This window comes from Gracilinanus agilis, chromosome 3 (assembly GCF_016433145.1).
Source record: "Gracilinanus agilis isolate LMUSP501 chromosome 3, AgileGrace, whole genome shotgun sequence".
Taxonomy (NCBI): Eukaryota; Metazoa; Chordata; class Mammalia; order Didelphimorphia; family Didelphidae; genus Gracilinanus; species Gracilinanus agilis.
The window spans coordinates 424944406-424972354 of record NC_058132.1 but is presented as its reverse complement, the minus strand read 5'-3'; the positions used below and the strand labels follow the sequence as shown (position 1 = coordinate 424972354).

The 27949-nt window shown below is 36.9% G+C and overlaps 1 protein-coding gene across 1 annotated transcript in view; it reads left to right on the top strand.

The window, feature by feature from the left end:
• Positions 1–546: 546 nt before the first annotated feature.
• CXADR (CXADR Ig-like cell adhesion molecule) overlaps positions 547–27949 on the top strand; it is a 61830-nt gene continuing 34427 nt past the window's right edge. The window contains exon 1 of the mRNA XM_044666916.1: positions 547–672. Within this exon, the coding sequence (XP_044522851.1) occupies positions 630–672 (43 nt within the window). The 5' untranslated portion in view covers positions 547–629. The remainder of the gene's footprint in view (positions 673–27949) is intronic.

Below are 27949 nucleotides of genomic sequence, written 5' to 3'. Positions count from 1 at the left end.
AAAATGAAGTGTAACTCTGTTTTGGGGCAAGAGCAGTCAGAAATATTTTTCTTGTCTCCAGGGGATGGCTTCCGACTTTGCTCAGAGAATGAAGCTCTTTCAGTCAAAAGGGTGGAGTCGTATGAGTGCTATGCCATTTTTTAAAAATTGTGATTTTGGGTAGGCCCATACAAACGAAAAGAAAACCAGTTGCGGGTAATGGCTAGTGAGGACGAGATCCCAGTTTTTCCGACAAAACTGCCCTCTGGTTTTATTTCTCCCTTGTTCTAGACGTACACATATAGACTTCAATTCCACCTTAACCATTAGTCACCAAATCCCAAGAGGGATAGACGCGGGACATAGGCGGGGGGCTCTTGGCAGAAGCGTGAGAAAGGTTTAGAGCCCAATCGTACCTTGAACCTCTGGGATTGGTGCTGGATAAAAGCTCTCTTCAGCAGCTGGAGCGGAAGTGACGCCAGCTTCACCTGCTAGCGCTGGTGCGGGCTGGGAGAGAGGGAGGGCATAGAACCACAGAGGTGTTTGCGAGCCAGACTAGGAGTGAGACCTGCTGACAGAGCTACGGAGAAAGGAGCAAAAGCATTCCGTACCTCTAGCTGGAGCGCAGAGTCACGGGAATCTTCTCTGCGATGGAGTCTCTATTGCTCCTTGCACTCCTGTGCTGGACAGCGGGTGAGTAAGAGGAATAGGACGGACCCTCATTGAATTCCTGCAGGTCTGAGAATTGCCCTGCTTGCATTCACCGGCTACAAAGGGGCAGAGACAAAGAAGTAGGACTCTGTACCCAGGGGAGGGAGAGCTGTGGAATGAAACGGATTGAAAGGGATTTTCAGAATGGGTTTAGGTGCTGCGGATAGTGTACGTGTTGATTGGGAAAATCATAGGGAGGTGACCCTACCGGACCACGAGGCTCGTTGGTATTGGTGGGAGATAACCTGGTGGGAGCCATGAAACAAAGAAATTTTCGAAATCCATCTCTTGATCTTTTAGGATTTCAGTATTGAGATGTTGTTTTGGCTCTAATGCCGTGGAGCAGAAATTGTGTACTCCTTTTGAAAGCGTTTGTTGTGATCACCCTTACTTCTAAGGCCGATTCCCAAAATGGGTGGTGTTTGCGATTGATGTGCTTGGCTGGGGTAAGGAAACAGGGGATGGGAGGGGTGAATAATCTAGCTGGAAAGCACCATGTTCTAAAGAGACCTTCCAGCCACTAGCCAACCATTTCCTTTCTCTTCCGTGAATTCCATGCCAATTTGCTTGTACCTTTTTTTCCTCTTTTTCTTCAATGATATTGATGCGTTTCCACTGGTTTTCTATTTCCTTGGCCCACTTTTGTTTGTCAGTTTATCATGTCCGTTCTGGGTCACCTACATTTTAATCCCTAGAAGGTAAAATTGCAGTTATTACGCTTGCCATTTTAAAAACAGCTCTGTCCTGGTGGCACCTGGGATCCACCAGTCCTTTTAAAGAAAGATAATGGTTAAAAATTAATAGAAATTATATAGATTATGAATGATCTAAGCGGGAACTATTTTTTTCCTAAAAAATACAGAGATGGTTTGATCCGGAAGAAATCAAAAGGAGATTCCTGCAAAAGGACTGATTTTTGTAGAAAAAAAAAAAGATAACAATGCATTAGAGAGGATTGAGTTTTACTTCCTAATTTCTAATGAATAGTTCTGGATAAAATGGGTTTTAGGATTCTCCTTAAAGCGCTTTATACAAGATTTTTTTTGTGTGTGCGTGGAGGGAAATATATTTACATGGTATTTTATACCTGGTAGAGGAGTAGACCTGGTATTTATTCCTGTAGACACAGTGTTTTTCTGTTGACAACTCTGAAAGTAAAATGATTCATTTTATTTTATTGTCATACTTCCATGCCTCATAACTTTGTAATTTGTTTTGCACAGCACCTACAAGGTTAAAATATTAGTTTTTTGCTGCAGAATTGAAATGACACTTTCCTTCACATTTCCTGTTGAAATGTGAATCTCATTGTTTTGGTCATGGCTGTGAATATTACTCATGGCATGAAAATTCTATTTCGAAAGTAATCTTTGGCTTGAAATTTTGCTACTATCTCCACATTTTGTTATCTAAAGTTGAGTTGGGCAGATAGGTGAAGCAGTGGATACTCCCTTGGAATCTCCTGAGTTCAAATCTAACCTCAGATACTTACTAGCTGTGGGGACCTTGGTTAAGTCAAATTAGTTCTGTTTGCCTCAGTTCCTCACCTGAAAAATGAACTGGAGAAGAAAATGACAAACCACTCATTTCTCTGCCAAGAAAACCCCAACATGACCGAATAGCAACTAGGTTGACTTAAATTCTTTGGTAAAATTAGAGTTTGCCATGAACAGTTAAAAGCTACTAATTTTTTAAATAACCTTATCCAGCACCTCTTTGGAGACCTATTCTTTAGGTAAAAGCCACATTTGAAGTATTAAAATGGAGAAATGGGCAAATCATCCAGATGGTCAGTCCTTTGAAATGCTTTAAATAGTTTGTGTTTTTTTTTTTTTTTTTTTTTACCTTTTTTTTTAAATTTTTTTTTTTAAACCCTTAACTTCTGTGTATTGACTTATAGGTGGAAGAGTGGTAAGGGTAGGCAATGGGGGTCAAGTGACTTGCCCAGGGTCACACAGCTGGGAAGTGTCTGAGGCCGGATTTGAACCTAGGACCTCCCGTCTCTAGGCCTGGCTCTCAATCCACTGAGCTACCCAGCTGCCCCCAATAGTTTGTGGTTTTATTGTAGAATTAAACATTTTGCTAGTCTTGTTTTATTATTATATTTCCATTAAAGTTGACATCCTTTTCCTTGGAATTGGAAACCTTAATTGCATACAGTAATATGAAATTATCATTGTTTAGGGAAGGGATCTTAGAAATCACCTAACATTTTACAGATTAGGAAACCTGTTTTAACTTGTCAAAGGTTACACAGGCAGTAAGTGGAAAAGGGGTAATTCAAACCCAGGTCTTCAAACATTAAGATCTGAAGTCTTTTCTTTCCATTGTCCTAAACTTGCCTTTTTTTTCTTCAGATTTCTGTTTGCCAGTTTTAGAAATCCTTTAGAAAGCCCAATTTTAGAAATCCAAAATGTAGAAATAAGAGAACATATGTTCAATGGGCAATAATTTTGTTTGCCTTGGTAAAACTATCAAAACACTGGAAAGTAGTTGATAGATTGAACTATGAATCAAAAAGGCTTGTTACATTTCTTTGGTGCAGCATTTCTTAAGGACTTGTTCCCCTTGGATTCCATAAATGCTGTATTCTTTTGATACTACTTTTCTAATCATAGGAAGATATTTTGGTACAATGGAAAGAGCACTGGCTTGGTTGGTAGCTAGTGGATAGAACCCTGGACCTGAAGTCAGGAAGACATTGAAATTTAGCCTCAGACACTTAACTGTGGATCTAGGTGACCCTGGGCAAAACATTTTCCTCAACTGTAAAAATGGGAGGATAATACTAGTACCTACCTTGTAGTGCTGAGGATAAAATGAGAATCTGGTACATAGTAGGACTATATAAATGTGTATTCCCTTCCCCACCATCTTTAGAAGACCTGGGTTCATATCCTGTTGGTCACATATTTCTGTGATCTCAATTTTCTTATTTGAAAAATGAGGGAGTTGAACTAGGTCCTTTTGCTCTAAATATGTCATTCTATATTTTATTTCAAACTTGATTTCTTCCATAAGCATACCAAAACCATCTTAAATGTACATATTTCCTCCTTTTTGAAACCAATTAGAAGGCTTTAATGATGATCTCCATAGGATTCCCATATCTATCCCTCTAGCTGATACTTATTGTGATTTAGTCCTACAGTTCTACTTGCCTCTGGAATATCTCAAGTGAATTGTACAAACATTTATTAATGATCTTATGTGTATACATCACTATACTTAGTCTCTGGAAGATATGAAAGATTTCAAAAGTGTCTACCTTCATGTACTTTAGCATCTATTGATAGGAACTGACATAAACATAAATAATTAATACAAAATAATAGTAATAAGGAATGGATGAATATGTTGGGGATGCAAATACAAAAGCAAGGGACATTTCTATTTCTATTAAAAAGTGTTTACATTTTAATGGTAGAGAAAACAGAAGAGTAGTGATGGCCAGGAAAAGATGAGAAGCTATCCAGATCAGGAGTCAGCTAACTTTTTTCTGTAAAAGACCAGATAGTAAATATTTTAGGCTTTGTGGGCCAAAAAGCAAAATGAAGGACATTGTGTACTACTAAGAAAGAAAACTAATTTTCAAAAATTTTTTATTGGTGAAATTAAAAATGACTACAATTTTTAATAATTGGGTCTACTAAAGAAAGAAGAATGGAATTCTTTGGGGGAGATAAAACTTTGTTTAATTGGAGTTGAGCTAGTATTCCCTATCATAATCAATTGGAAATAATCAAACAAACATTTATTAAGCACTTTGCTAAATGCTGGCCTCAAAGAGCTTATAGTTTAATGAGACTACATGCAAACAAATGTCCAAAGCAAGCTGTATACAGGATAAATAGGAAATAATAAACAAGACACTAAAATTAAGAATGGCTGGGAAAAACTTCCTGTTAAAAAAAAAAAATCTGAGATTTTAGTTGGGTCTTGAAGTTGGAGCCGGGAAGGTAGAAGATTCCAGACTTGAGAGGGGACCACCAGAGAAAATACCAAGAGCCAATATATAGAATATCTCGTTCATGAACCAGTAAGGAGACCAGTGTTAATGGATTAAAGAGTATATAGTGTGGAAGAAAACTGTAAGAAGGAAAGGAAAGGGGTGGTGGGGAACATTTAGAGGAAGAAAGATAGTGAATTCAGTTTGGGGCATACTGAGTTTGAGATGTCTACTAGTCATCTAGTTCGAGATGCCTGAAAGGTAGTTGGAAATGAGAAGCTGAAGGTTAGCAAAGAGATTGGGGGAAAGGGGAAGATAGATTTGAGAATTGTCACAGAAATAGATCAACATACAGATAGATGTAGTTGAGTTCATGGGAGCTACTCAAATGTAGTGGTATAGAGAGAGAAGAGATAAGCCCAAGATAAATCTTAGAGACATCTAAGGTTAAAGGCCTAGATCTAAAAAACAGACAGAGAAGGAACAGTCAGATAGGTAGAAGGAGAAGTAGGTAATAATCTATGAAGAGATTTTTCATATTTCAATTTTTAAACTATCTTAACAAAGATGGCTATCGCCAAAAATTTATATAAGTCCATGAACTTATAATTTTAATTGAGCATATTAATTGCTTGGAAGACGTTTGTAGAATTCTGTTAGGTTATTCTTCTGATATTTGTCTTTACCATGTCATTAAGTTGCAGATTAATCACTTCCAAGTGAAAATTAGATAGAAGCTCCCCAATTGCACAGTTAAATGGATTTTGAAATATGAACATTTCTTTTGTACATGCATCAAAGTACAAAAAATAGTGCTGGAACTGTAGTTTGGGATAGGAAGATATATCCACTAAAATTTATGTGGGAATTACTATCTCACTTATTTTGACACCATGGGAACTGCATAAAGTACCTTAACATTACTTGTGATTCAAATAGTGTTGTCATTTTGTCCTCAAATTGACTTTTTGTGACTGTATAAGATTTGCATTTTAGCTGTATTTTGCCTTGTAATGTTAGGCTGAATTAATTAAGAAACATCAAGTCTGCAGTAAAAGCTAATTTCCAAAGCCATTCTTTTTTTAAATTATGATGATTAAAGGAAGTTTTTTCATTCAGTCTCAAACCTGAGATAAAAAATTTGTAATAAAACTTTTTCTCCTTTTTTGACTTGATGGATGTACACTATAGTATAATATAGTATATAAATACTGTATAAAATATGGTACTTGGCAATGCAAGTAAACACATTATTTAGCTCTGGTGGCATAGATTGACAGACCCATTCAGGAACAGTGAGGATTCTTGGTTTCTGAATTAGGGGGGGAAAAGGCAAGGTAGTTGTAAAAGAAATTGCTTTAGATTATTGAGTGAAGTTGGAGTTTTCCTGAAATAGTGGGATGGGAGTAGGAGTCATCTTGGGGGTTGAAGCTATTGAAAAGGGGCCTATCCTGAGCAGAAATTACTGGGCAGAAGAGCTCATGGTCCCTGGAGAGGATATTAGATGAGGATCAAGAGCTGAAAAGGAGAAATCAACAAAGAGATAACAATTGGGAAAAACAAAAAACACCAAAATCATATTTAAAACCTTCATTTTCATCTGTAAAAATAGTTATTAAACACACACACAACCTACAACATGATTGTAATGGAAATGATACTTTTCATTAAAATGCCATAGAAATGTGAGTAGTAACTATAACTCACTTATGGAAGTTCATTAAAAAGTTTCATGAAATAGTATTTCAGTGGCGCTTTAATGTCTGAATAGGAATTCAGCAGAAAGAATATTCCAAGAATTGTCGTTGTTCAATTGTTTCATTTGTAGCCACACTCTCAAATTTTCTTGGCAAAGATACTGAAATGGTTTCCCATTTCCTTCTCCAGCTTATTTTACAGATGAAACTGAGACAAAGTTAAGTGACTTGCTCAAAGTCACAGCTAGAAAGTGTCTGAGGCTGGGTTTGAACTCTTGTCTTCCTAACCCTAGGCCCAGTACTCTATCTACTCACCACCAAACTGCTTCAGGTATATAGAAAATGGCATATAAAACATGTTTACTTGGAGCTTAGACTAAAATAAGAGCAATGATAAGGTAGCATTAATGGTAGAATAGTATCAAAATGGTTCAGGATTCTAGGATAAGAAGTTTTAATTATAATTCAGTAGACTTTAGTTGAATTCAGCAAATATCAAGGACCTGCTATGTTTTAAGGCACTGTGTAGGTTCTGAATATATAAAGATGGAATAGCTTATGCATGTCAGGTAGGTGTTCACATTCATTTAGAAAATGTGGCATGTACACAAATTAAATAAAGGGAAGATAATAGTTCAGAGAGAGAGAGTGAATGCAATTAAAACTGAAAGTCATTAATGGAAGTATAGGCATCCCAGCCTTGAAGTAGGTCAAGGATTCAGAGACATGAACTACATGGACAGTTCATGGAAATTCAATCAGTACAAGATTAAATCTGCATTTAAATCTAGTAGAAATGACAAGAATTGGCACACAGAGGAAAGTAATGGTAGTGAGTAGGTAACTTACTAAAATCATGGAGAAAGGTAGGAGATGGGGTTGTGGGAATATGTTGCTTTATTAATATCCCAAATCCTCTATAAACATTCCACTGAGGTTTAGTAATGCACCACTGTTAACTGAAAGAATCATGTCTAGACCGAGAACCCTGTCTAAGAACCCACAGAACAATCCCTGAAGTCCCAAAGAAATCCTGGCCTAGAGAAGATATTAGACAAAGTGCAGAGGGTAGAGTTTAATCAGCAGCACTGGAGTTTTTGGGACATTTCCAGTACTCTTTGCCTAAACTTTGGAGTGCCCAAACTTTGGAGACAAGCTTGACTGTCAGGGAAATGCTTTTTGGACTTTTGAGATTTTCACAACAGCTCTTAGTGTGGCATTCCCTGTGCAGTCTGAATCTTTTTTCAACCCAGTGATTAGCTGCCCAAGAGCTTTCCCAGCTGGTCTAGCACTGGGAAAAAAAAGACCTGAGGCCACCACACTCCCCAAAGAGCCCAAACCCAGCCCTAGCCTAGCTCAAGAGAGTGGTCTCAGGCATTCCAGGCAAGGTTCAACATAATACCAGTGGCTCTGGCCCAGCTGCTAAGGAAGGATCTTTGCGGTGGGAGCAAATATCAATTATTTTCTATTTACTTATTGGTGTACATGACATTCTCTAATAGAGAAGAGACTGTTTTCACTGTTATTCAACAGAAAGGACAGTAGTTTGGGAGGTTAGCTGCAAAATTTCTATTCATTCCCTTTTGTAGGGAATTGTTAAAAGTAGAAATAATATATCTAAGTAACAAATTGGTCTGTTAAAAGAAGAAAAGTTTCAAATAGAAAGGCAAAAAATTATAGATTTAAAACTGGATGAGATAATTTGGAATTATTTATTTTAGCACATCTTGTAGTAAAGAACTGGAAATAAAATGAATTTCCCAGTCCCTCCACCATGGCTTCCTAAACATTAACACAGGAATTAACCTTTTTTTATTTTTTTTTTTCTGAAATTTTTGTTTAATTTGTTTAGAATATTTTTCCATGGTTATATGACTCATGTTCTTTCCCTCCCCTCCTCCTACCCCCCCTCCTCATACAATGTGCAATTCCACTGGGTTTTACATATGTCATTGATCAAGACCTATTTCCATATTATTAATATTTGCACTGGGGTGATTGCTTAGAGTCTACATTCCCAGTCATGTCCCCATCAACCCATGTGATCAAGCAGTTGTTTTTCTTCCCTTTAACCTTTTTTAAATTTCATGGATGACTTGACAATTTGATGGAACCCATGAACCTCACTCTTGGAATATTTATTTAAGTTCATAATGGAAGAAAATGCTCAACTTCATTTATTTATTTATTTCAATTTTGGGTATTTCCCCCTAATTACATTTTTCATGTTCTTTCCCTCTCCCCCAAGCCCCCCAACCCCCCCCTTAGCCAACACACAATTCCACTGGGTTTTACATGTATCATTAATCAAGATCTACTTCCATATTATTGATAGTTGGACTAGAGTTATCATTTAGCGTCTACATCCTCAATAATATCCCCATCAGCCCATGTGTTCAAGCAGTTGTTTTTCCCACAGTTCTTCCTTTGAATGTGGCTAGTTTTCTTTCTCATAAGTCCCTCAGCATTGCTCTGGATTCTTGCATTGCTGCTAGCAGAGAAGTCCATTACATTCGATTGTACCACAGTGTATCAGTCTCTGTGTACAATGTTCTCCTGGTTCTGCTCCTTTCACTCTGCATCAATTCCTGGAGGTCATTCCAATTCACAGGGAATTCCTCCAGTTCTTTATTCCTTTGAGCACAATATTATTCCATCACCAACAGATACCACAATTTATTCAGCCATTCTAAAATGCTTAATTTTAATCAGAGCTTATTGAAAATGTAAATTTTTTTTCCCATCCAAGTTCACATACTCCAAATTTGACCATGGGCCTATGTCAAGAACTTTGCCTTAATGTCTCTGAAATTGTAGTTACTGTATTATACATAAATCAATCAGCAAACATTTATTTATTTTTTTGTTTGTTTTTAGCCCTGGGTCACCCAGCTAGGAAGTGTTTCAGGCCATATTTAAACCCAGGTCCTTCCCAGGTTTTAGGCCTGGTGCTCTATCCACTGTGATGCCCAGCTGCCACCCATGTAATTTACAATTAATTTGAATGGTATTTCCTTGAAATGTAGTAGAACATTTATAAAACTCAGGCTGAAGCTTTGTTTACTAATTATTATTAACATTTTAATATTTACAGTTTTTTTATCTTTGTTTCAAAATAACATTGGACACAAATTGAACTTAGTCTCCCTAAAAGTCAACTTAACAAGCAATCATGAGCTTAGTGTGAGAAGCCTTTTGAAAGTCTTACTTCATGAGTTTTATTTTATCACAAAGGACAATTTTCTTGATTATTCTCATGTTAAAATTTCAGATCAAGTTAGCAATTTGATGACTTGATTTTTAGTTGAATTCCATATGTTCTAATTATAGCTTATTTTTTAGATCAAGGCTAATATAATTAGCCAATGATTACATATCTGGGATTTTACCTTAATTCTATAGGTCATTATTGCTGGTTTGGCAGCCTAAGGAATGTGGTGCAAGAGAAAAGAAAAAATCAAGTTCAAAAAACATGTAGGAAAGAAACACTGAGAATTTTTCAAGGAAATTTTTTTCAAAAGAAAGGGCTTCATTGAGGGCCCTGGAGATGATCTTTTGACTGTCTTAAAGAATATTCTAATGAATGAAATTGCCTTTTAGGTAATAGGGAATAAAATATTACTAACATGATGTCTTAAGAGAACATACTGGCTTAAGTATTATTGAAAGAAGCTAATGTCTCAAACCTGAAGACTGCATTATCTTTTTAAGACTAGGGATCCTTTTTTCTTTCTGTACTTGATTCTAAATTCCTATCAAATTCAGATTTTACATTGTCAAAGTTCTAAATTATTTTGTTTCTTTGTTTAATAAAATAATTGAATTTTCAAATATTAGACCAGTCCAAGATCAACTTACCCTTGACTATATTGCTCTCTAATTTCAAAATTATGCTTATTCTTACTCAGATTATTTGAAATGTTTCTAAGGTACCATGCAGTTTTACATTGTTAAAAGGAAACTTCCAAACATTTGAAACATAACACTATCTACATTGCTAATATTCCTTGGTCACATTAGGAAAAGGTTAAATTAAAGGCACACATAAAAATCATTGCCTCAGCCAAATGAGGGGAAGTAAAGTATGGAAGCAAACTAATAAAATGACATAATGCTTTCTATTTTAAGAAGTCTCAACACAGTGAAACAGACTATGGTTCTATTCTGAACAAAACACTTCCCATGTACTAGGGAGGTAACTAAATGTCTTATCACTTAGAAGGTAATTAGAGAAACTACTGATAATTTCTATAACTGTAATAGTAAACTGTCAGAAAAGAGTATCAAAATAATGAATGCTGATATTTAATCTTCCTTCTCACCCCTACCTGCTCAGTTTAACTGGTAAAATAAAAATTAATTTCTCTACATATAAATCATAAAATATTTGACAATTTAAGTGTGGAATTTGGGGGTACATCAAGGATCACTAAGCACTCATCTTGGAAGGGAACTGGAAGCTGACCCCATGGAACCCTAAGAGAATTCTGTTTGGGAGGGGCCAGCAGCAAGAGGAGTTTGGAGGAAAATTCTGAAGGCCCTAACTGTCAAAAAACAGACTCCTGAGAGGACTTGGGCTGGCGTGGGAGAAGGGGGTTGGTGAACAAGAGTGGCCGGGAGGATCTGGGAGAAGTTAGCTTTTCCAAACCTGAAATTACCTGGCATTTTGGTGTCTACAACAGCAAAACTCTTTCTACAGAACTTCATTGCCAACCAGGAGGAATCTGTGATACTTGTGCTTCAGTTGGCCATAGCGCCAGAACTCCAGAGGGAACGGGCATTGGGGGCACCTATCCTTGATCCAGCTTGTACCCCTTCCTTTCAAATATTTCCATGTGTTAGAGTTAAGGTTAGGATATTGTTAGGTGAGAGAGAATCAGTTTCTGAGTTCAAGCTACAGAAGAAACCTGAACTGCTCTCTTGTTGGGGGATTCATAGTTGATAGAGAAGTTATCCCAATTCTCCCCTTCTTCACATTCTACCAATACCCACTACTCAAATCCTTGAATTTCCTGGTCTTTACAATAAATCATTACTAGTTTGTAGAGGTAGCTTGAGGTATTGCTTGGAGGGGAGGTGACTGATCTGGTGGCTGAGGGGCAGACCATTACCTGACTCCAGCTTGATGGGCAAAAGCTAATTTGAATTTAGGAGTGGGGGAGGCTTGTCTCAATGGGGCTGGATCTGAAGGTGGGATCCAATCCATTGGAGTCACAACTGAATCCCAACACCTTCCTTCAACATCCCCACTGTAGCTTTGCCAGTTTGGGAACCTCTTTGAGTTTATTCCCTCAAAGGTCTTCCCCCAGGGTGGGGGGTGAGGATAATTCTGGTCCATTGAAAGCTAAGGAGGGGGCAGTCTACATACACACACCCTACCATCAATACTCACCCTCATACATTTGTGGCCAGCCAAAACCAAAGAAAGAACCTGATTTAATCACAAAAAGCTATTTTATGAGCCAAATATTGAAAAATAGATGGCAGACATTTGGGATTAGATCTCTAATCTACTTTCTAGCTACAGAATCCTCACAAGTACAGAAAGCAAAGAACAGCAAAGCAGAAAACCTTACTAGCTAAGCAGATACATTGAAACATGGCCTGGGAAATGGGAAGAGTTTTATTTGTGGTACTGAGTAGCTCTGTCATGCTGTATTCTTTTGGAATTATGATGTGTGGAGTGTGGACAGAGACTATACCGAATTACATATTAAACCTCACTCATTTAATAGATTCTTACAACTGGTTAAAGTGGAAATAGAAAAACTGATAGCATTTACTCCTTCATTCCTGTAGATGTACTAGGCACTAAAAAAGCTGTTGGGACAGTTATTGGGACACAAGGCTGAGGAACAAGTGACTTTAGTAACTCTAAAAGCTGAGTTAGCTAAAATGATACAGGAAGAAATAGCCAAAGTGGGGGAAAATATGGGAGAAAAGAAAAAGCCAGGACAATATATTGATAATGACAGAGACTAATAATACAATTGATAATGACAGAGAATACAGACAAACAGGGCAAAGACACCACATTAAAAGGGGCAGAAGCAACAATTCCTCTCCTTCCTTTACATGATAAGGCGATTTTAAAGGGAAACCAGGGGACCGTCCATTTAGAAACACATACCCCATTTACCAGCAGTGACCTAGACAGCCTAAAAAAGAGTATGAGAGACTGGAACTCACAACCCCAACAAAGCTTAAAAGAATTTAGGCGTACAATCTAAATTTATGATCCATCATAAATTACTACTAGGATGTGGAAATTCTTCTAGGAGAATTATTTAGCCCAACAATTTATTAGGGGGAGCAGGGAAAATGATGACATCGTGGCCTGAAGTGTATGACGATATGGAGTTGTGTAACCCACAAAACCATGCTTATTTGAAACACTGTAGGCAGGATTTAATGGAGGGAATGGCAAAATTAGCTAAAAGACCAAATGTCTGGACTCAGTTTGAGGCACTTAGGTAGAAAGTTGGAGAAAACCCCAATACCTTTCTTGACCGGGTCCTCAAAGCTGGGAAACTTGCCAATTTGGGGGAGTAAAACTTACAGCACATACGTAGACAGTTCATCAAGGGAAGTAGTTTACCCATCAAGTCTTACTTCCAGTCTCTATGTCCTGGGTGGGAGGAATTGAGGAAAATAGTAAACTATCCAGTCAGGATCACAGGGGATGGTAGAGAATAAACAGAATGAGAAATCTAAGGACGAAATCATTAGTGACCTTAAGAAGCAACTAAAAGAAACAAAATCTACACTTAAACAAAAAGAGATAGAGGAAATAAAAAATTTAGCAACCATAAAAAAAAATGTTATCTTTGTGAGAGAAGGGGCCATTTTGTAAAAAATTGTTGGTATAGACAACAAATTAACTTCAACAACCCAAGTAATACTAGTAACCGAAGGAAATTTTACTCCAATAGCTATTCAAATTCAAAATAATTCTTATGCCAGGAAAAATGATAGATGCTGTGATCATGATTGTGGGGGGTACAAGAAATACACAGAGCAAATCACCAGACTTGGGAACAATGGAGAGGTACCTATCACAAGAAGCCAAGCCAAAATTTTCAGGTACACATGCTAGTGCATTGAAGCCAAGACTCTGCGTTAGCACTCAAAATCATAGGAAAAGAGTGCAAAGGCAAGGAAGGGACAAAAAGCCAATTAGACAAAAGATGGGATTTTAAAATAGTGTATGAGGATGATGGAACAATGACTGAAAGCAAAGAAACCTTAGATGAAGAAATGCAGTTACAAAAAGACTTATAAAGTATAAAAAATGACATTTATGGGTCAGAAACAGCAAAGAGGAGAATCAAAACAATATACAAACAGACATAAAGACATGGAAGGAGAGTACAAGAAACATGATAATGGGGGAAAAGCAAAGTCAAAGACACAAATCAAAGCAAATCACAAGAAAAAGCAAAGGCAAACCTCAAATCTGCAACACATACAGAAAAAGAATCCAGTGACAGAAATTTTACCACAAAAGCAAGTATTGCAAATGAATACCCAAAACTTACAGAAATAAAATCAGTTGAATGTTCTGATAAAACACAAACTGCTACAGAAATAGACAAAACAAAACATCTGTACATATGGGAATAGGAAGGAAAGATTAGAACAGGAATCTTTAGGTATGCAAAAGAATAATCCCCCCAAGAGGAAAGGGAAAGTAATATTCCCCATGAGTTTTCAGGAAGTAATAATAACTTCAATGCTAAATCCAAACAGCAAGGAATTTGTCCCTGCCACATCCAGAATGGATTCTGTCCCAAACATACCAATCTTGTCGTTTTACAAACACCTAGGGATGTATGGAGAAACATCACAAAAGTCAAAGATCAAGAACAGAGATATGTGAAACCTGAGGTAGCAACAGAAGGAAACAAAATCAATACAAAAACTTTGTTGCTTACTGAGCGGAATAGCAAAAAGCATTTGAAACAAAGCTTAACTGAAGTCCATCTTGTTAATGCAAAAGGCAAGGAAGTATCAAAGAACTCAAACTGCAGATAATTTATCCCTGCAACAGCTCCCAAGGAAAATTCTGTACCAAAAGTACCAATTTTTGCACTTTCCAAACACACAGAAATGCATGCAGAAAGATCAACTAAATTAAAGGACTTTCAAAAGCAAACAAATGAGCGCAGAAGCAGGGGAGAATGAAAAGGAAAACAAACACAAAACAAACTGTGTATACATCGAAGCCTGCTAATGCAAAAAGTAAAGAGACAATGAAGTCTTGCAGTGAAACCTTTAATTACAGTTTTTCTTGACTTAAACAAAAATGAAGATCAAACAGAAATTATCAAGAACACAAAAGAATCTTTTCTTTACCCAGACCCAACAATACAAACAGAATCAAATAATTAATAACTCAAAATATTGAGTGCTGACATTTAATCTTCCTTCTCACCCCTACTTGCCCAGTTTAACTGGTAAAATAAAAATTAATTTCTCTACATATAATTCATAAAATATTTGACAACTTTTGTTAACCTGAGTCCAATCATTTAATTTGCTTGGGCTGTTTTATCTTTGTGAAATAGGTCTTATTGTTCATTACTGAATGCAATAATATTTCAGAAGAGTGGGAGACGATAGACTTTCTACTCTTCAATTCTTCATGACCAGTTTCAGAGTGAAAAGAGATTAACAGCCTCTTGGAACTGGGTTTAAAATCTAGGGATCTTGAAAATTTTGGTATTTTTTTTTTATTTTTTAATTAATTAATTTTTATTTTTTTAAGCCCTTAACTTCTGTGTATTGGCTCGTAGGCAGAAGAGTGGTAAGAGTAGGCAATGGGGGTCAAGTGACTTGCCCAGGGTCACACCGCTGGGAAGTGTCTGAGGCCAGAGTTGAACCTAAGACCTCCTGTCTCTAGGCCTGACTCTCAATCCACTGAGCTACCCAGCTGCCCCTGAATTTTGGTATTTATTGAAGAAAAAATTTTACTCATTCTTAAATCAATTTATTCTAGTTCATTCGTGTCTCTTTATGACCTCATGAACCATACTAACATGGAGATTTTCTTGGCAAACATACAGGAATGGTTTGCCATTTCCTCCTCCACTGGAGAATTAAGACAACAAAAGTTAAGTGCTCAGGGGTCACACTGCTATTAAGTGTCTGAGAACTGATTTGATTTGAATTCATTTTCCTGATTCCAGGCTCGGCATGGCATTCTATTCATTAAGCTGCCTAACTGCCTCCTCTAAAATTGATTACTGCTAAGATAATTGATATTTGTAAATCATACCTGCAAGAGCAGACATAGCTCTCTTTTTCCTTAATATTTTTCTACTCTAATACAAATGCTACAAGTCTGATAAAGGAAACCTTTTTCATCAAGACTGATTAGGCCCAGATGATAGAGGTTTTTCCACACAGGTGAGACTCCAATTAATTTCCTTTTGGTCAAATAACAGAACAAAAATACTTTACTGTCTTCACCCATAAACACATTGATAATCAGATTCAAATCTAAGAAGTTTTTTTTTCTTAAGTTCTTGTAGAATCTTAAGAAAATAATGACTGGAATTCCACAACTTCCTTAAACAGAGCAGTTCAGTTCACTGACTCTGGAAATGCAAGGAGAGACTATCTGTTTATAGCCATAGGATTTTGGTGAGGCTAGTGAGAGTGGCAGATATACATCCCTCTCTCCCCATCCCTTCTGAACTCCTATTTAGTGAGCTGGATTAAAAGAAAAAATCCTGACACATCAGAAAACCAGAGGTATACAAAGGAGTAGTGGATTGAGTATGGATAAACATACTCTAGTTTTCACTTGAAAGTATGCAAACTGTTGCTGGCTCAAAATGAACAGAATGTGATTTTAGTTAGACTTAAAACAGAAATAGGATAATGGGAAGAGAGATCTTTTTTGTTTTTGTTTAGTCATGTTCAATTCTTTGTATACCTATCTGGGTAGTTTTTTTTTTCTTTTTTTTTCCTTTTGGTAAAGATACTACAGTGGTTTGCCATTTTCCTTCTCCAGATTCATTTTATGGAGAAATGAGAGAGAAAACTGTTTTAAATGATTTGCCCAGGGTCTTTACACCAAATGTGTGTCTGAAGCCAAATTTGAACTCCCGAAAGATGTTTTTCTAACTCCAGGTCCATCCCTCTCTCCATTGCACCACCTACCTGCCCCCAATAAAAGGTCTTTACTCACCCCCCAGAAAACACAAAAGGAAATTTAAGTTTAAGACTAAATGTGGTGTGTACCTATACAAGCTTCCCTAATAGATTTTTAATAACTTTATATCTTTATTTTCCCTCACATTCCTCTACTTACTTCTCCACAAGCAATTCCTTTTAACAAAAAAGAAAAAGAGGAAGAAAAAAATAGCCAATACACTGAAAAAAAATTGGCATTATTTACAAAGTTTTATACTCATGGACACCATACTCTTCCCCATGTCTGCAAAGGAGTGGAGGAGGTGGCTTTTGGGGGACCTAACTTGTTCTTTATAATTCCCCAACATTCATTTTTTTATCCTTGTGCTTATTGTGCTTTAACAATTTTGTAGTTATGGTTATCAGATAAGATAATATAAAAGAGCACAGTGCCTGGAATATATTAGATATTTAATGAATTTATGTTCACTTTCTCTCATTGTATGTTATTTTCTAGCTCTAATTTGTTCACTTTGCATCAATTAAAACAAGTGTTATCATTCTTCTCTGTATGAAAAAATATTCCATTACAATATGCACCACAGTTTGTTTAGCCAGTTCTCCAATAAATGGACAACCACATTTTTCCAGTTCTTTGCTACAAAAAATTATACTCCTGTTGTCCTAGATCACTGAGTGAGGATATGTTAACTACTTGATTCGCATTATTCCAAATTGCTTTACTGAATGGCCATGCCAGGTCACTAGTCCAACAACAATGCTTTAGTTTCCATCTCTTTCCATAACCCTTTCAGCATCAACTATTTCTGTCTTGTATCACCTTCACCAAGTTTCTGGGGGTGAGGTGAAATCTCAGTATTGGATTTGATTGCATTTTTCTTATTGATGATATAGATTATTCTTTCATATAGTTACTAGTTCATAATTCTTTTGGGAACTTCTTCATCCTTTGACCATTTTAGTGATGTAGAATGGATTTGAATCTTACATATTTCTATTAGCTGTCTATATAGCTTGTCTTACATACCCTTCTCAGAAAATTTGATGCAAAGGCTGCTTTTTCTGGATGCATCATTTATTTAAAATGACTACTCATAGCTGCAAATGTATAATCTTTAATATTCAGGTTTCATATTCATTTTAAATTCACCATTGAATGAGTTTTTTCCTAAGCTTTATTTCTGCCAAATTGCTTTTCTTTTTTATTCTCAGTAGTTTTTAACAAATAGGGAGTTGTTTCCTAAGTAATTTACCTTTCCAGGTTTATTGAAAATTTGATTATTGAGCTCCATTATCCCTGATTTTCCCTAGTCTAATCTGTTTTATTGTTCTATTCTATTTTTTTACCAATATTAAGAGCTTATGATGATTGCTACTCTAATACAGTTTGAGGCCTTGAAGTGTTATTTTCCTCCTTCATTCATACTATTTCTCATTATTTCTCTTACAATTCTAAATCTTTTGTTTCTTCCAAATGAATTTAGTTAATATTTTATTTAACTCTACAAAGTATTCCTTTAGGACTTTGCTTGATATGCCATTAAATCTGTAAAACAAATCTGATAGTAAAACTATAAGCAACAAGTAGTTCTTTATTTTTAAAGAAACTTTTAAAAATTGAATCTCTACAAGTTTGAGCATGCTAGATTGACCCTAAAATATTTTAAGCATTTTTTGTTATTTTGAGTGGGATTCCATTTTTCTATTATCTTTTGGATTTTGTTATTATAAAGAACTGTTCAAGAGATTCCTCTTATAGAGCTGTAGTTCCTATTAAATCCAAGTTATTAACAAAGATTGGCAAAGGTTCATGATTTCAAGAGAGATAATCCAAAATCTCCAGAATGTGCTCATCTGTATCATTTGTTAGGTCTGTATCACAGCCTAGAGAATATTGACTGCAAACAGTTTTTGCCTATCTTGTCTGAGTAGCTTCAGTGAAGTTTCTGGATTTTTCTCTTGCCTTTAGTGCAGGGATGTCTCTTAGTATCTTGTTTTAATTTTTTTTTAAACCCTTACCTTCTGTCTTGGAGTCAACACTGTGTATTGGCTCCAGGGTCAGATTTGAACCCAGGACCTCCCTTCTCTAGGCCTGGCTCTCAATCCACTGAGCTATCCAGCTGCCCCCTAAATAGTGAATTCTTATCTGAAAAACTTGAATCTATGTTTCTGTCAACTACAAGGTTACTATAATCTTTTGTTATTTGTTGTATGTTTGTTCTATTCCACTAATCTACCTTTCTATTTCTTAGCCAGTATCAGATAATTTTGATAATTACTGCTTTAAAATACTCTTTAAAGTTGATATTGCTTGTAAGTTCTCCGTTTCATTGAATATCCATTTTTTCCCATGAAGAATTATACTCAGTTTTTTGCTGGATAAGTAATTCTTGAATATAATCCTAGTTCCTTTGCCCCTGGAATATGTTCCAATCCCTCTGATCTGTAAATATAGTACATGCTAAATAGTGTGTTATCCTGACTGTGGCTGCACAATATTCAACTGTTTCTTTTTGGCTGACTGCTCCTTGACCTGGGAGCTATAACATTTGGCTATTATATTCCTATAATATTTTGGTATCTTTCAGGAGATTATCAATGGATTCTTATCGATTTCTATTTTACCCTCTTGTTCTAAGACATTAGTGTAAGAGGGAGATTTTAGATATTTTATAGATATATATTTAATGTGTGGCTGCCAGGAATCAATAATTCAGATTGATTCCATAATTAAAATAGACCCAAGTCAGGATCATGTTTAAGGTAGTTTATTTACAATTAGGAAGGTAGAAGGTAGGGAAATAGAGGGAGAGGCTAGTCCAGGCCTGCAGAGGCCTGGATGGAGAGAGAGGGTTAAAAGGCTAATTAAACTAATTCACACGCCACAAGGCCTTAGCAATCAGAGAGGTAAGAGCCTACTTAAGGTAGAGTTTGGAAACACCAAGGTAGGCCAAGGAAGTCAGCCTAACTTACCCACGTGACAATTCAGAGTGGAAGCAGCCTGAGGTCTCAGCCCAGATGCTTCAGTACCAAGTTCAAAGCGGGAACTGCCTCAACAGGAAGTAACCAACATACTTGAAGAGATAGTGTCTCTTGGCACTTCCTGTGGGTCCACTTCTAATTCAAGTGGACAAATGGCAGCTTCTACACTGTTTTGGACTGCCCAAAGGGCAGTCCCTTGTTCTTGATTTGTTACTTATTGTCACGTGTGGGTAACTCATCTCCCCTCCCCACTAAGGGAGGTGGGAATGACCTCATCTCAGGTAGGTAGAGTTTTAACTATGAATGGACTAGAGCTAATTCCATTTACACATTAGGACAGTTTTGCTTGATAATTTCTTGAAAGATGATATCTTGGTTGGTTGGTTTGTTAATTTTCCAGATTGGTTGTTTTTCCTGTGAGTTATTTCATAGTTCATTCTTTTAACTTTGATTGTTTTTTGATTTACCATGGAATCATTAGCTTCCTCTTGCCCAATTCTAATTCTTTTTTTCAATTTTTCTATTATATAATTAGCAACTACAACCACCAAAAAAAGCATTTAAGTAAACAAATAGCAAAAAAAGTTACATTGTCAGTACTGAGTTTTGACCCATTCTGTTATCTATTTTTAAATTTTTATTTAGTATAGTTTTCCATTGTTTCACGATTCATAATCTCCCTCTCTCCTTCTCCCTCCCTCCAAGCTGACAAGCACTGACATCGTCATTCAAAATTATTTCTATTTTCATATTTGCAGAAAAGCGATCCTTTAACATCAAAACCGTAATCAGGTCCCTATCACACTACGTGATTGAGCATATATTTTTCTAATGCATTTCTGGTTACGTAGTTCTTTTTTTGGATGTGGATAGTGTTCTTTTTCACAAGTTACTCTGTATTGTCCTGCGTCATTGCATTGCTGCTGGTAGAAAAGTCTGTTGTATTTGATTGTGTGCTGTTAATTGCACTAGGGTGATTGTTTAGAGCAGTGATTCCCAAAGTGGGCACCATCGCCCCCTGGTGGGTACAGCAGCGATCCAGGGGGGCAGTGATGGCCACAAGTGCATTTGAGGGTGGTGAATAACTGTAAGGGGGCGCTAAGTAATATTTTTTCTGGAAAGGGAGCGGTAGGCCAAAAAAGTTTGGGAACCACTGGTTTAGAGTCTACATCTTCAATCATATTCCTGTCAACCCATGTGATCAAGCAGTTGTTTTTCTTCTGTGTTTCTACTCCCATAGTTCTTCCTCTGAATGTGAATAGCATTCTTTCTCACAAGTCCCTCATAAATTTCCTGGATCATTTCATTGCTGCTAGTAGAGAAGTCCATTACATTCAATTGTACCACAGTGTATCAGTCTCTGTGTATAATGTTCTCCTGGATCTGTTCCTTTCACTCTGCATCAATTCTTAGAGGTCATTCCAGTTTACATGGAATTTCCCCAGTTCATTATTCCTTTGAACACAATAGTATTCCATCACCAACAGATAGCACAATTTGGTCAGTCATTCCCCAATCGAAGGACATCCCCGCATTTTCAATTTTTTTTTTGTGCCACCACAGAGAGCACAGTTATAAATATTTTTATACAAGTCTTTTTCCCTATGATCTCTTTGGGGTATAAATCCACCAGTGGTATGGATGGGCCAAAGGGCAGACAGTAGTTCCAAATTGCCATCCAAAATGGTTAGGTCAATTCACAACTCCACCAGCAATGCATTAATGTCCCAATTTTGTTTGAGGCCTTTTTTTAAGTTCTTCCAAAATCTCTTTTTAGCTTGAAGACATTTATTGTATTTCTTTGCTATTTTTGAATTAGGTATTTTTAAATCACTGTCCTCTGAGTTTGAGCCAAGGTCTTCTCTGTCCCCATAATAGTTATCAATAGTTGAGGTCTTTTTTCCTTTGCTTGCTCATTTTTATTTTTTATTTTAGTGACCAGGCCAGTAGACTTAATTATTGACTTTTTGCTTTTGTGCCAGGGTTCCAAGTGTTCTTATAGTAAGCCTTTACCTCAGGTTTCAGGATTATTTTGTGTGTTTCTTTTTTCCTAGGTCCTATTTAGTTATTCCAGTTTTTGTAGTCCTGTGTCTGATATATTCCTGGCTTCCCCCCTCAAACCCCAGGCCATGATTGATCTCAGGTATTCCAGCTGGAGCCTGTGAGTAATTCTGCTCTTGCAAGTGAAAGCAGCCAATCTGCCTCATCATGTGGTAGCAACCAGAGACTCCATTCTCCTAGGAGTGACCATAGCTGACAAGGACCGAGTCTTTCAGCAACCTTATTCGGCAGTATGCATTCCTTCCTCACTTCTCTCCTACTGTCACAGCCTATGATAAAGCAGGTGTCTAGTCTGCGGTCTGTATTCCTTTGAGTTCCTCCCCTTAGGGCCTAATTTTTTAAATAATTATTTTATTTTTTATTTTGATTCTAAATCCACACCAGTCATTGAGAAGGCAAGAAATAGAATAGCTCTTATCAAGTTATATAGAACACATTTCTACATTAGTCATGTTATAAGAAAAAATAATGAAAATATGCTTCAAACTACACTCAAGTCCATTCTTTCTCTTAAGGTGGATAACTTTTTTCATTGCAAATCATTTGAAATTGTTTTGGATCATTATAATGATCATTTCTAATTTTTTAGGAATTATTTTCTTCAGTGAGCTTTTGTATCTCCTTTTCCATTTAGCAAATTCTACATTTCAAGAAGTTTCTTTCTGCAATGAATATTTATACATCTTTTTCCATGTGGTCATTTTTATTTTTCAGAGTTCTCTTCAGTGAATACCTCTTTACCATTTAGCCTATTATGTTTATAAGGTGTTATTTTCTTCAGTATTTTTTTGTGCTTCCTTGCCCTTATTGGCTCTTTTCATGATTTTTTTTTCATGGTTTTCTTGTGTCGCTCTTTGCTTTCCCCATTTTTTCCTCTATCTCTCATTTAATTTTTATAATCCTTTTTGAGCTCTTCCAGAAATTTTTTTGGAACTGAGACCAATTCATATATTTCTTTGAGGGCTTGGATGTAATAGTTTTGACTTTGTTGTTTGCTCCTGAGTTTTATTATGATCTTCTCTGTCACAATAATGACTTTCTTTTTTTGCAGTTTGCTCAGTTTTCCAGCTTCTTTTTTGATTTTTATGTTAAACTTGGGCTCTGCTTCTAGGGTGGAGGGAGTACCATCTAAAGCCTCAGGTTTTTTATGCAGCTGTTCTTAAAACTAGTAGGGGAGGTCTGTAAGTTTTTATTTCTTCCAAAGTGCTATGATCTAAGGAAAGATATGTCTCCTGGCCTGTGTTCTAATCTTTGAGCAACCACATGTACTCTTTTCTGCCCAGGAACTGTGACTGGGATCCCTCCTCCCTTGTGGCTATAAGTTCTGGTGTGCTAGTGTTCCTCCATGCACTAGGACTGTGACCTTCATATGGGCAATGCAATAAAATCCTGAACCCAGTGCCAGCATAGAGACCCTTGTATTTTCCTTCTTGACTAGTTGTCTAATCCCCTTATCTGTGGGCTGAGACCTCTGGAAAACACTGCTATCAATTCATTTGCCTCCAAGCCTTAATCATATTATAATTAATCTTGGGGACTTATTTTAAATTATAATTATTTATTTGTAAAAGAGAGAGAGAATGAGCTGCCTTACTAGAAAGTCTCCACACTACACCACATCTCCTTTTCCCTCAGATTCCTGTTGTAGCCACTGCCTGAGAAGCCACTGCTTCTTAGAGATGGTTCCCCAGTTAAAGCCACCGCCTGAGTAGTTTTGGGCTTCTCTTTGGCTCTAGCCAGGAAAGATCACAAGTTCAGATAAGAGCAGAACTGCTTGGCTTAGAGAGGAGTGCTGATCCTGTTAGGGAAAAAAGTGGCAGAAAGTGAGTTCATGCTTGTCTTACTGGCCTTTTACATCTCATTTGATAACCCCTTCTCAGAGTTTCTAATTGATGACCTTTAGCAGACACATCACTTACACTAACTTCCACTGATCAGGAACTGTACTGCCATGCTGGCAAATTAAAACTCATGACTTGGGTCCCCTAGATATTTAAATCACATAATAAGGTGTTGCTGCTGCAGTCTTCCTGGGGTATGGCCTGCCCTGTAATGCATGCCAACTATCCCAGTGCTACAGACTTTTCCTGCCTAGCATCTAGGTTATTTTGGGCTGGCAAATTGTTTCACATTCTCTTGTAATAAAAATCTTCAATCATCTTTTTTTGGGGGGGGGAGGAGGAGAAGCAACACCATCACTATCAGCACCTTTCCCAAATCAAAAAAGAGAAACACTATTTGTAAGAAATGAGTATGATTTTTTTTTAAATCCATTTTTGTCATGCTCTTAAATGTGTGTCTAATTTTACTTGTTTTTTATACCCATTATCAAAGGTGTGTAGCATGTTTCATCATCAGCCCTCTGAATTTATCAGTGGTCATTGTACCGATCTGAAATATTAAAGTCTTTCAGAGTGATTTTTCTTCACACTATAAATCATTCTTATTTTGCTTCTTCACTCTGCATCTGTTCATAGAAGTCTTCTCAAGTTTCTCTAAACAGACCCTTTATTTTTTATTATTATCATATCTGTCATAATTTGTTGACCCACTGAACAGCAAAAATAACTGCTTTAAATATGTTTGTACATATAGGATCTCTTTCCTTTTTTCTTTGAACAAGACTAATAGTGCTTGTTCACTATTTATGATCTGATATTGCGAAATGACTGATTAAAATGCTGAGCACTTCCAAGCTAATGTCATATTGTTTATTCTTTCTTTTGCTTATTTAAAAAATGGCAAATTCCTTGAAGCCATTCTCTAATTATTTTATTCATCTTGGGAATTGCAAAATTAGAGTATAGTAATGACTAAAATACATTGCTTTTGATAAAGCTAATTCTAAGTCTGAAATGCTAAAAAAAAAATTTATAAAGTTGTCTGTCTTTAGGAGCAGAATATTAACTCCCAAAAGTCAGCGTCCTAGTAACATGTTATTCTATATCCTAGCAACACTTACTGACTTTGTTCTGCAGGGACATTATCAATACAGAAATTTATAACAGAATCATGTATAAATTCCTTTGGAAGATAAATAAGAGATTATTCTCACTATTATTGCCAAGCTTCTAGGTTCATTCCTAAATAAGAGGGTCTATTTTTTTGTTTTCATGAAATGGAGGAAAAATCTAAATTACAGTGTTTGTGTAATTAACACGTAAGTTAGGAAAAAATATATTTAAGATGTGAGGAAATAGTAACATTAATATGTGCTTAGCACTGGATTGTTACACAGATTTAATCAAACCCGAAATTAGCAGTGCTTTCTCTTCTATCTCTCACTTCAACATTCAATTATCTTTTCAGACTCTTCCCTTCCCAGACTGATCTCTATCTTGGGCATTTATATTACTGTATTGCTCACCTCAAAGTGAGCAATACTTTTGGTTTTCCCCTAGTATTAATTAATCTTTAATGCTGCTTCCTCCAATTGGTATCATAGGGCCCACAATAGAGAACAGTCTCAAAAATAAGAAAGAAGTGATTATTTATCCTTATTGCTATGCCATGTATAGGGTAAATAACTTTACTTTGGAGATGGAATTTATTTCTGATGAGGAATTATTCTGGGTTTCATCAATTTCTTTTTGCCCCAAGTCCACATTGACACACCAATACCCACTTCTCTCCTGGGCTTTAGAAAACCTTCCCAGGTTCTAAGCTTTGGTAAGCTACAATCCTCTCCACCCCATATTACAGACTCCTATATTGTTTAATTATCCAAAAAGACTTTGGAATTCAAAGAAAAAAAAACCATTTAGTGAAATACTATAGAAATTAAATAAAATAATAGATCAGCCCCTGTAAAGTAAGAGGAAATATGGATAGGAATTATATGTAGAGGGATAAATCTATACTAACTGAATGTCATTTCTCCAATCTGGATGTTTTTTCAACTATCCAGCTCATTTTGGTACCACCTTTAACTCTGTCCACTAAGGATTCTGTGATTTAGTTTTTCCTCTGAATGTTGGCAAAATAGATTAATCAGTTCTTTAAATCTATACACTATGTGTTGGTGGGGTTGAGGATAAAATTACCCCCAATATAATAGTATTGAGAAGGAATCATAGCTTAAGAAAATAATTTTGAACCATTTCCCACCCGGAACATAATTAATGATTACCAGTCCCTGATGCCAAGTGGCAAGAAAGTTTTCTTCAATGAAGATACAAATCTTATTTAGATATTTTACATCTAGTTAAAAGCCTAATTTTGAATATCTTCCTCTTATAAAACAAACACTGGACTTCCGGGTTAAGATGGCGGCAGAGTAAGAAGCAGCTCTTAACCTCTCCTGACCGAAACACACAAAACTCCTCAAGGGGACATAAAAACAAGTCCAGACGAACGGAGGAACCCCACAACAGGGCACAGCGTGGAAGGTACGTGGAATCGAGACATTTCCAAGCTAAAAAGGGCTCTCACTCAAGCGCTAGCTGAGCAACCGCCCCACCCCCACCCCCTCCACACTCACCTATAGCTCTGAACCCAGCTAAAAAGAAATAGAGCAAGTTTGGGGCACCCATCGAGTCATCAGCAGCTCCGGGACCTGTTCCTGAGAGCAGCAAGACTTAGGACCCCATTAAGTCAAGAACGCACGCGAAAGCTGAGCGCGCGCGCACGCGCGGGAGCGGAAGCTGGGAGCGGAGCGCCAGCTGAGCAGAGGCGTGGGTGCCGGCTGAGCAGAGGCTTGGGTGCCGGCTGAGCAGAGGCGTGGGTGCCGGCTGAGCAGAGGCGTGGGTGGAGGCAAACACAACCAGGAACTAAAGCCCAAGCGGGGAACCAGTGCAGACGGGTATACGACTGTGGAAGTAGCTCCCTGAGACTTGTAAAGAAACCTCCTGCAGAGGTTCTAGCAAGGGAATCCACCAGGGGGCTTGACCTTGGAAAAAACTAAAACTCAGTCCTCAGGAGCCAATAGATCTCAGACAGACACTGAGAGCAAGGATAAACCTGAGAAGCTGCTGGGCTAATGATGGCTAACCAGTTACAGGAAATTCAGAAGAGAAAGAATAATAACAAAAAAAAGAAGTCTTTAACACTCGACAGCTTCTACACAGAGAAAATCCAGACAACCGAGCAAACAGAGGAGGAGAACAAACAACCATCCAGACCCTCCCCAAATAAGGAAAACTCCTCACAACCTATGGAAGAGTTCAAATCTGAGATTTTGAGGAAAATGGAAGAGATCTGGCAAGAAAATAACAGCTTAAAAGGTAGAATCTTGCAACTGGAAAGCGAGGCTCAGAAACCAAATGAACTGATAAGCAAATTGAACACAAGAAATGACCAGATTGAAAAGGAATACCAGAAGATTATGGCCGAAAACAAGAAGATTATGGCCGAAAACCAAAAGATTATGGCCGATTACCAGAAGATTATGGCCGAAAATCAATCCCTAAAGGCTAGAATTGAGCAAGTAGAAACTAATGATCTCTCAAGACAACAAGAACAAATAAAACAAAGCCAAAAGACTGAAAAAATAGAAGGAAACATGAAATATCTCAATGAGAGAGTGACAGACCAAGAAAACCGGTCTAGAAGAGACAATTTGAGAATAATTGGTCTTCCAGAAAAACCAGAAATTAATAAAAATCTGGACTCTATACTAACAGAAATAATTCAGCAAAATTGCCCTGAAGTCCTACAACAAGAGGGCAATATAGACATTGAAAGGATTCATAGAACACCTGCGGCATTCGATCAAGAAAGGAAAACACCAAGAAACATCATTGCAAAATTCAAGAGTTTCCAAGCAAAAGAAAAAATCTTACAAGAAGCCAGAAAGAAACAATTCAAATATCAAGGAGCAACAATCAGGATCACACAGGATCTGGCAGCCTCAACACTAAAAGACCGCAAGGCGTGGAATACAATATTCAGAAAGGCAAGAGAGCTGGGCCTGCAACCACGGATCAACTACCCATCAAAATTGACTATATATTTCCAAGGGAAAGTATGGGCATTCAACAAAATTGAAGAATTCCAGGTATTTGCACAGAAAAGACCGGGGCTAAATGGAAAGTTTGATATCCAACCACAAAAATCGAGAGAAACCTGAAAAGGTAAATAAGATACAGAGGGGAAAGAAAGAAAACTTATAATTTTTAAATTTGCCTTTTTAAGGGCCTCAGTGAGATCTAATTATCTGTATTCCTTTGTAGAGAAATATTATGTATAATTCTCTGTAGTGAACTCTATTCACTATTATAATATTCACTATTATAGTAATCAGAAGAATAATTAACAGGGTGAGGGTGGAACACTAAATAATCTAAGATGGCATGGGGGATGGGAAAAAGGGGGAGAAGAGCAGGGGTCACCAAGAGAAACTTGAGCGAATAAGAAAATAGAATATTCTATTACACACAAAGAGGGCATGGGAGAGAGAGGGGACAAATAC